This window comes from Balaenoptera ricei, chromosome 2 (genome assembly GCF_028023285.1).
Source record: "Balaenoptera ricei isolate mBalRic1 chromosome 2, mBalRic1.hap2, whole genome shotgun sequence".
Taxonomy (NCBI): domain Eukaryota; kingdom Metazoa; phylum Chordata; class Mammalia; order Artiodactyla; family Balaenopteridae; genus Balaenoptera; species Balaenoptera ricei.
The window spans coordinates 6,316,040-6,325,506 of record NC_082640.1 but is presented as its reverse complement, the minus strand read 5'-3'; the positions used below and the strand labels follow the sequence as shown (position 1 = coordinate 6,325,506).

At 37.8% G+C, this 9,467-nt stretch overlaps 1 protein-coding gene across 1 annotated transcript; it reads left to right on the top strand.

Annotated features, from left to right (window-relative positions):
- The first annotated feature begins 8,856 nt into the window (after nt 1–8,856).
- On the top strand, nt 8,857–9,256 carry LOC132360234 (small nuclear ribonucleoprotein Sm D1-like). Its single transcript, XM_059915278.1, has 2 exons — nt 8,857–8,935; nt 9,059–9,256. Exons 1-2 carry the CDS (start codon nt 8,857–8,859, stop codon nt 9,196–9,198), a joined length of 219 nt encoding a protein of 72 aa, XP_059771261.1. The 3' UTR covers nt 9,199–9,256.
- The last annotated feature ends 211 nt before the right edge of the window (nt 9,257–9,467 follow it).

The window sequence follows — 9,467 nt, the reverse complement described above, 5'->3', positions numbered from 1 at the left end:
GATCCCATAGTGAAGCAGGAAAAGTTCACCCAGACTTGGGTTTTCCCACTTGTTAGGCAAATGTGTGTTCCTTGAATTCCCTCATGGTACACCCATTTGCAGTTATAATCTTCCACCGAGTCTTAAACTGCCAGGCTAATTTATATAATTTTCAATTCAGTCATCACTCAGCCTGTATAACTATGGATAAAGCCTGCAGTATGGGAGCCTAAAGCAGAGGAATCACCTCTGAGCAGTTTTTCCTCCATGATTATTACGAAGCAAAACTGTTGAGATGCTGCACAAATTTTTGCCTGGGTCTTTATGGTGTCACTTCTCACATTACCCACATGGTATTTGTCTACCTATGTCATGATGCCCTCATGCACAGATGACTTCCACCATGGAAACCCAGGAGTCTCCACACAGGAGTGGTAGAAGGCAACTTATCCAAAGTAGTAGATGAGACTTCGCATCTTACATTCTGTGATATCAGCTTGTCCCCCATGTCAGTGGGCATTAGTGGGGCTCTGCTATGACTTTCTTCTCCTTACTCACCCTACTACTGTACTGTTTTCTCTAGAGGCTGACAGGTCTTTTAAAATCTTGCTCAATGGAGTCCCACTAACACAACATCTCACAAAAAAATCCTAGACGTTTTGAACATAAGGCTGACACCTTTCTCATTTTCCCAAATTAGATGCAGGTTTTAATTCTTCTTCCTTCCTTTGGTCATTTGCTTGGAGATTTGAGAGGATGGAGCAAGAACTGTTAATTTTATCATCTCACCAGGAAGTTCAGTCTTTGATTTCTTCACGTCAATCGGTGTGGTCACGTAGTGTGATTTTCAAACTTGGACGGTAATGGAAATTACCAGGGGTGATTGTGTACAAGGTAGATGCCAGTCCCTCACTTCCAGACATTCAAATTCAGTAACTCTGAGACGTGCCCATAATCTATATTTCTGATAGGCAACACCCCCTCCAGGTGATTCTCATATAGGTCCTACCATAGTTTGAGAAAACCCAATGTAAGGAAAATTTTAAAAAACTAAACCAGTGGTTTTCCAAGTGTGACCTGTAGACGGGTAAATAAGGTCTACAGATCAGCTTCACCTGAGAACTTGGTGGGAAAGTAAATTTTGGGACCACAACCCAGACCTACTAAATGAGAAACAGGGGGGGGGGTGCCCAGCAATCTGTATTTTAACAAGCCCTCCAGGGGTTTCTGATGCATGCTCAAGTTTGAGAATTATGGAACCAGTGGGTGAGCCAGAAATCCCATGTTCTAACCTGAGACTTGCCTCTAGCTATAGCTCAGTGACCAGGGGAAAGTTATTCATCCTCTCTGGATTTCAACTTCCCATTACAATGTAAGGATGAGGGGTCAAATATCTCCTAGGATCTTTTAAGGCTTAATCTCAAACTATTTTATAATACCTTCCATGTTTTGTTGTACTTTTTTTCATGAAATAAATTACATTTGGTTGAGCCTTGAGCACTATTATTTATATTCTGTAGGGATGCCCCAGCATCCAACAGCAACTATTTCCATGGAGCTAATCAATCAAGCCCAGAACAATTCAAAATATATGCATATATGTTAACAATACTCCTGAGTGTGGATTGCATATAAATCCATGGGCAATGGTTGTTTGTTGTTTTTCTTTCTCCTTTTCTTTTCTTTTTTTTTAACATAAAAAGGCTGGGCTCCATGGGCATGTGGTTTTCTTCATCTCATTTTCTTCATCTGGCTCATTTGATCTTAATTACTAGGGCTAGTTCTTGAATTGCAGCAGCTTGTTCTAAGTAGCATATGGCAGACGGTGCTAAGCACAGGCAGCAGACAATGTGTTACTAAAAGGAGAAGAATTTTTCCTTTACATAAGAAGCCATATGCAGTCCAAATTTATCCATACTGTATCACTGAAATGTGTATGTATTTTAAAACTTCATCTATGATTTTTCACAGGTATTGGTTTCATCGTTTGCATATTCAACATAAGACCTGCAGAGATTTTAAGAGTCCGTTTCAAAACACTCTCAGACTGTTCCTATCAGTAACTTCAGGGACCACCATCCATTGCCTCCTCTCGCAAAGTTTCGCTGAAAACCTAACACCTCTTAGGGCATCCTTCTCCCCACAGCATTCTCAGTTTTCAGGTCTCAAAAGGACTTGATGTCAAGGTGCTCTTTCTGTGAAAGCAGCACAGCTGTGAAAGTTGTCACACTCCTGCTTTATGAGACAGGAAAGCAAAGAGTCTGCTCTTTTTCTCTGTCCTGGCTCCTTTGTCTCTCTCAGTGAGACACAGTGAACCTCTGGAGCTTCTCCCTTCTATGCCTTAGAGCACACCTGTGAAGCATCAAAGCCTCAGAACATGGCAGGGTGCCAGCCATCTGGATGTGGCCTTCTGCAAATGGTCTTCATCACCACACTTCTCCTTGGAAATCTCATCTTGAGCACTGCATCCCTATTCGCCTCACCTGGCTTCATTTGCTGTCACCCTACTTCAGCACCAGACCTCTGAGAGCACACATTACACACTCGGTCTTTACCGAGATTCTTTTTCTTTTACAGCAACTGCTCTGGCTCATCATCATCCTTGGAGCTTCATATTCCCAACTGTGGCACCTCTGAAATCTAACTGCTTGGCACTGTGTCTCTGACATCACAGTCTGTTGCCATGGCAAGTGCCACCAATTCAGCACGATGACTTCCCTGCCAGAAGGAGAGGATGCACTGAGAGAGAGACAACATTTGTTTAAGCATAAATATCTTTGATATTTAGCAAAGAGGCAAGAGACTATATGGAAGACAACAGAGGAAGCAAAAATTCCAATTTATAGGGTGCTTAGCTTTCAGGGTTCCTCTTTGGTACAAGTCAGGTGCTCAGCTTTCTTGAGCTCTTCACATTATACCAGAATTTCAAGGTGATTATTTCTTCGACTTTCAGGTTCACTGGGGATAACATTGGAGTTTGAAAGCGTTTAGAGTTCGAAAATGCCACATCTGCTTTTTCATGTTGCCATCAGATGATTATCTTGGTAGAAAGATGAGCAGCAGCCATTCTAAATAGAATTGCTCATCTCAGCAAAGCCTTTCCAAGGAAGCCAGTTCACAGACAATTTAAGCTAGTTTCTCCCTCTGCAATTCTGCTCAGACTCAGACCCCTATCTCTGCTGGGTATGAACTCTCCTAATAATGTCTACTGTTGAATTTACAGAGTTTCCGTGAACAGTTTTTCCAAGGGCCTTGCCAAACTCAGAATCTGCTCTCATACTTGGATGTAACTATGAAATGGAAACTTGAGAACATTGTGTTTGGAAAACTACAAAAGTTACAGTCTATTTTTTACTGTTACCTAATGGTGACTTGTAATTTGCTACTTAGGATTCTGAAGAAAAGAGCAAATTTGAAAGAAAATGTCTAACTCTCCTAGTCCCTTTTTGATTCCTATTAAAATGGAATTTTTAAAGGGGGTCAAAACTGTATTATTTGCTGGATACTCAATACTCCAGATCCATGCCAAAAACTTTGAAAAATTTCCACAAGTGGAACGACATCAAAGACCAGGAGTATTCTGATCCTCTACTGCCTGCACGAGAAATAACAACTCTCCTGCGAGGCCATACAGCGTAACTCCACTCATACCCCTGAAGTAAAACAGGCAAAGACTGTACACGGATGTGGTTTATCGATCAATTACGGAGTTCCTCTTGGTCTCAGCAGGCCTGGGAAATGCACCAGGCACCAGAGGACATACCTAACAGGAAACCCCAAGTAATGCTTCCTCAATTTTCATTTGTATTAAAGGAAAATTATAGGGGACATGAATGAGGCAAGAGGGTTGGGTGAAGCCTCTTGGCTGCCATATCAAATATAGAAAATAAAAGTATGAGTGGAGAAGGGGAGCTTTGGGTTGCAAATCTCTTCCGTTCTTACTCCTCACGTTTCTTCACAAGTTGTTTGGCTATCTGAACTATCACACAACATGACAATAAACCCACAGCTCCTCTCTCCCTTGGTCTACTAGGTCCAGAGTATTCAAACAGGGTCATAAATTCTGATAGAAGCTATGTTGGTTGGCAATGCTAACCAAGGATATCCTGTCCCCAGTAAGGATTAAAGAGAGAGATCATAGGTTATGTGAAAAGGTACTGAAGATCAGGGCAAGGAATTTGCTGAGGAATCAATACAAATGTCTTCTATGAAATGGTTAATGCAGAGACTTTAGACATTTTCTAATTCACTTTCTCAAGGAAACAATTTAGGTATTTTCTAATTTGCTTTCTCAAGAAAATCAAGAGAACTTTTCACCTATTTCCAGGCAATGTAGGGGAATGGTTAAGACTCTGGGCTTCAACAAGTTCAAATCACAGCTCTGCCACTTATGAGCTACGTGTGATCATCAGTCAATTACTAAACCTATCTTGTTTCCATAGTTTCATTTGTAAAATGGGATGACAGCAGTATTTACCTAACAGGGTTATTGTGTATTTTTAATGAAATAATTCATTGATGGTCTGGAAAAATACAAGGCACATATTAATTATGCAATAAAATTAATTATTAGAGAAATAGAGTAAGGAGCAATCTAAAACCAGTAAAGAGAGCAGGAGATAAAAAATACAGTTGCTGCATTAAATCAATAAGGAAAAAGGCAGGAAACAGCAGATTGAATACTACTGAAACAAAGTTGCAAATTAGATAACAAGTGATAGAATTCCTTCCAAAAGTCAGAGGAAAAGGAAAAAAACAGCAAATGATGAAAATATTTAAATCATCACAATAAAAGGTGATCTAAATATATCATATAGTAACCATTCTGATGAAGAGAAATAGCAAATGGAGACAAAACACTTATCAAAGAAATTACAAAATAAAAAAATGTAACTTCTGATCAAGATTGTGCAGTAATTTTCTGCTATGTGCACTCCCCCTGCAAACACCAATGACAAAGCATTATGAGAGAAAACCAAAAAGATAGAGGTGGAACTGTAAAAGCTAGATAAATATCAAAATGAACACTAAATGGAGTAGAACTATGAAGTGGTAAGTAGGTTCTAGGTGGAAGTTGAGAGTTCAGCTCTCAACTGAAGAGTAAAGGGAAACAAACGTACTCCATTTGAGAAGGAGAACATTCATTCTTTCAATCCATATTTATTGAACTGGCACTGTTGAAATAATTGGGGATACAGCAATGAACCAAACAAACCCGTCTTTATTGGAGATTACATTCTAGTGAGAAGACAGGCTCACTACAGGAAATCACAGGCTGAGTGCAATTTACCAGCAGCCCAGTGCACATGGGGGACTTTAGGACTAACTGATAGGACTCATAGGCAGGAGGAAGAAAAAGCTAATGGGCTGGCTCAGTATGTGACACGAGCCAAAGATGGACAGTACCTGCTCTGAAGACACTGAAGCTGTTGTCTTAACAGAGTGATGGAATCGTGTGTTGAGAGAACAGCAAGGTGTCATTTTGGAGACAATACCCTGTTAAGAGGGGTACCATTCTCCAGGATGCAGTATATACTCTAAATCAATGATTACTGTATGATTCTATATCCCCAGTAGGTAGAAAACATGGGTCAAGAAACAAAGGGATGGAAGGAGAAGTAATTTAGGGCAGCATAACTTTCAGTGACCCACTTGAGAATTTGGGCTCTCTGTCCATACAACTCTGGCCTCTGCAGATGTGGAACAGATTTCCAAAGGGAAGCCCTGCTTTTCATAGGAGTGACAGCAAGAATCTCACTGAGCTTTAAACTACAGCAGCTACCTGGGAACTTTGGTTTTCTCATGCCAGGACATAATCTGTCAAGAAGAGGCAGCTGTAACTGACTGGGATCCGAAGATCCCTGATAAAATAAAGAAAAGGGTCTAAATACATCAGTAACAACAGTAATATAAATGGTTCAATTTATCTGCTTAAAGACAGAGATTTTCAGGATAGATTTAAAAGCAAAAACGTTATCTTCTGTCCTAAAGAGACTAAAAGAAAACTACAGCCAAAAGTTTAAATAAATAAAAATTGGTAAGACAGGGCAATCACTCCTGATAGTTCAATGGTTAAAAGCTTCTCAAAATATATTCCAGCTGGAAAACACCAAAATGTCAAAAAAAATTCTGACAATAATATTTAAAGTTGCAGTGTGGCATTCTCAACAGTGTAAGACAAAAATAACCCAAGGATTAAAAAAATGAAATCCTTGATCATTAAACCAGAGTGATAAAGGAAACCAATAATACTCTAGGAGCAAACGTCAAAATATAATTTAATAAATTCAGGGATGAACGTCCAATGAAATGAGAGATGTGGCATTGAACACTTGCAGGGAAGGTACCTGAACTTGAGACCTCTGCATAAAGCTAGGAACTCTGGATGAAAGGGTTTCCCCTCCTTTCATTCAAATAAATTGGGTTAGGGAAAAAATTCTTTATAAGGAAAACAAGAAAATCTGTCTCTGACATACCTCCAAAGGCAAGAGGGAAGTTTCTCCTGAGAAGCTATAAACATTGGCCGCTCTCACATGGAGCTGGATTCACATTTACACTTCCAACAAGTCTACTTAACTGCATCCCAGATCAATGTACAAAACTATTTATAGGAATGCAAAATATCAACTCCTAACAAAATAAAAATCTCAATGTTTGCATCCAATTAAATATTATCAAGTATGAAAGAGTCAAGAAATTATGACCTGCAATGAGAAAAATTAATAAATAGAAACCAACCCAGAACTGATACAGATGTTAGAATTTTCTACAAGGACATTAAAATATAATTATATTTCATATGTTCAAAGAAGAGAAGAGGCATAATAAATAACATTGGAAATACAAAAATAGACATATACATACAGCAGAAGTGATAGAGGTAAGAACATATAATGAAAAACTTTATGTGAAAAATTTGAAAAGTCAGACAAATTCCTAAATAAAATAAGACTTCTTAAAGCCAAATCAAGAAGAAACAGAATACTTTTTGTCCAGTGTATCATAGCGGTTAAATGTGCAGACTCTGGACAAGATTACCTGAGTTCAAATCCTGGCTCTATTACCTGCATCTGTGTGACCTTGGACAAGTCACTTAAAATTACTGTGACTTGTATTTTAATCCTAAAATGTGGATAGTGAATAGTACCTACCTCATAGAGTTATTCTGAAAGGTTAAATGAGTCTATCAGTTAAGTATATGGAAGAGTGTCTAGCACATAGTAAGAACTATGTAAGCACTACTTCCTTAATAATATTACTCTTGAAGGTCATCAAGCCTGCTGCAAGGAACTACACTTCTTGGTACAAAACCTAGAGAAACTCTCACAGAAGACACGTGAATGAATATTCATTGCAGCATGATTTATATTTGTGGACATTTGGAAACTACCTAAATGTCCATCAACATAAAAATGGATAAATTAATTGTGATATATTTACATAACAGAATGAGGCAGCACAATAAAATGAACCAAAGAAAGCTGTAGCTACCACCATAGCAAAGTCTCGAAAAGATAATGTAGACTGAAAAATGTAAGATTCAGAAATATACATACAATATGATTCCATAGCATTTAAAATGAAAAGATGCAAAGTAATATGTTTTTTGAATTCATGTATATAACAGTATAGAGAAATGTGTAAGAAAGATGGACACAAAAATTAGAAAAGTGTTTACATTTAGGTTTAAAAGGAGAATTGGGGTAGTGGAAGGTTGCTCAAGAAGTTTCAACTACAGCTATAAAATGTAGTTTATTACAAATTATTTGTGGCATATGTGTCAGACTAATATGATTTACTAAAACTAAGTGGTAAATATAGGGACATGCATTATAAATATTTTATTTGCTCTTCCATGTATTTTAAATATTTCATAATAAAAAGAACTGACTGGAAGAAACACATGACTATTAAAATTGAAAGAGGTCAAGAATTACTAACAAAATTTATGAAATGAGACAAACATCTAGACCTTGATAAAATTTTTGAATTTCAAGGATAAAAATTATTAAAACCATTTAGGAAGGAAAAAAGATATTTACCAAGGCAAAATATTTTAGCAGGCCACAAACTTCTTTGTACCACTAAACAACAAAAGTCACAGGGCAAAGTCTACATAGTTTTGAAGGGAACCTGAGTACGAGAATTTCATGCTCAAGTCAGTTGGTGATTATATATGAAGGCAAAAAAGATATTCTTGGCCACTGAAGAACCTAGAAATTATACCAACCATGAACTCTTCCTGAAATACCTAGTGAAATAAATTTCAGCTAACCAGGAGCTCAATCCAAATAAAAAACTTGTAAGTCATGGTATAAAAGAATTGAAGATGAAAAATGTAACCTGTAAAATGTAGAGGTACATCCAAATAATTGTGGATAAGTTTTAATACAATGTCAGTAATAAAATTTGACAACTAGATTTATATTCCAAAAATTCAATAGCATTATATATCTAAACTCACAGTTTAAATCAACAAGAAGTATAAAAATGGAAGGAGAGAGAGAAGGAAATGTTTGGAACAGATAAGATTTACAGAAGATTTCTTATCAGAAACCACACAAGTGAGAAGAAAGTGGAGTGAAATACTAAAAGTCTTAAAAGAAAAAAAAAGTAGAATTCTAGTGAAAGTATCCTTCAAAATTGAAGGAGAATAAATAGTCCTAAAATTTGTATGAAATCACAAAAGTCCCTAAATAGCCAGAACAATCTTGAGAAATAAGAGCAAAGGTCGGGACTTCATGTGCTCTGGTTTCAAACTACATTACAAAGCTACAGTAATTAAAACAATATGGGCCATTCATACTTGCAGCTGGTCGGTGCTCGGCTGTCAGGTTTTGTGCACTATCAGATCAAAAGGGTGACGGCGCCACTAGGATGAAGCTCGTGAGATTGGGTCACGAAATTGTAACCACTGAATTAAAGAACAGAACACAGGTCCATGGAACAATCGCAGGTGTAGATGTCAGCATGAATACACATCTTAAAGCTGTGAAAATGACCCTGAAGAACAGAGAACCTGTACAGCTAGAAACACTGAGTATTCACGGAAATAACATTCAGTATTTTATTCTGCCAGACAGCTTACCTCTGGATACACTTCTCGTGGATGTTGAACCAAAGGTGAAGTCTAAGAAAAGGGAAGCTGTTGCAGGAAGAGGCCGAGGAAGAGGCCGAGGCAGAGGCAGAGGCAGAGGAAGAGGGGGTCCTAGGCGATAATATCTCTCAAGACTACTATTTCAAAGTAGTTTTGTTTGTTTATGACAGACGGGGAAGAAGAAGAAGACATGGCAGAGGAAGACTACATGGCTAAGTTAGAAGATGGTGGAGTCCTAAGCAAATTGTGTCTCTCAAGATTATAATTTCAAAGTGTTCGATGCTCCGGCTGCTCTTTGTACAGGTTTTGTTTGTTTGTGGCAGTTTTTAATAGATATAAATGTAGGACAGAGTTGTCTATTGACTATATCATGTTAAGTTTTAATAGTTCA

Excerpts from the sequence above, each read along its gene's own strand:
- LOC132360234 (XM_059915278.1), top strand. The coding sequence starts at position 8,857 with ATGAAGCTCGTGAGATTGGGTCACGAAATTGTAACCACTGAATTAAAG. Across the intron at positions 8,936-9,058 it reads GGTCCATGGAACAATCGCAG|ACAGCTTACCTCTGGATACA; the intron begins GTGTAGATGTCA and ends TTATTCTGCCAG.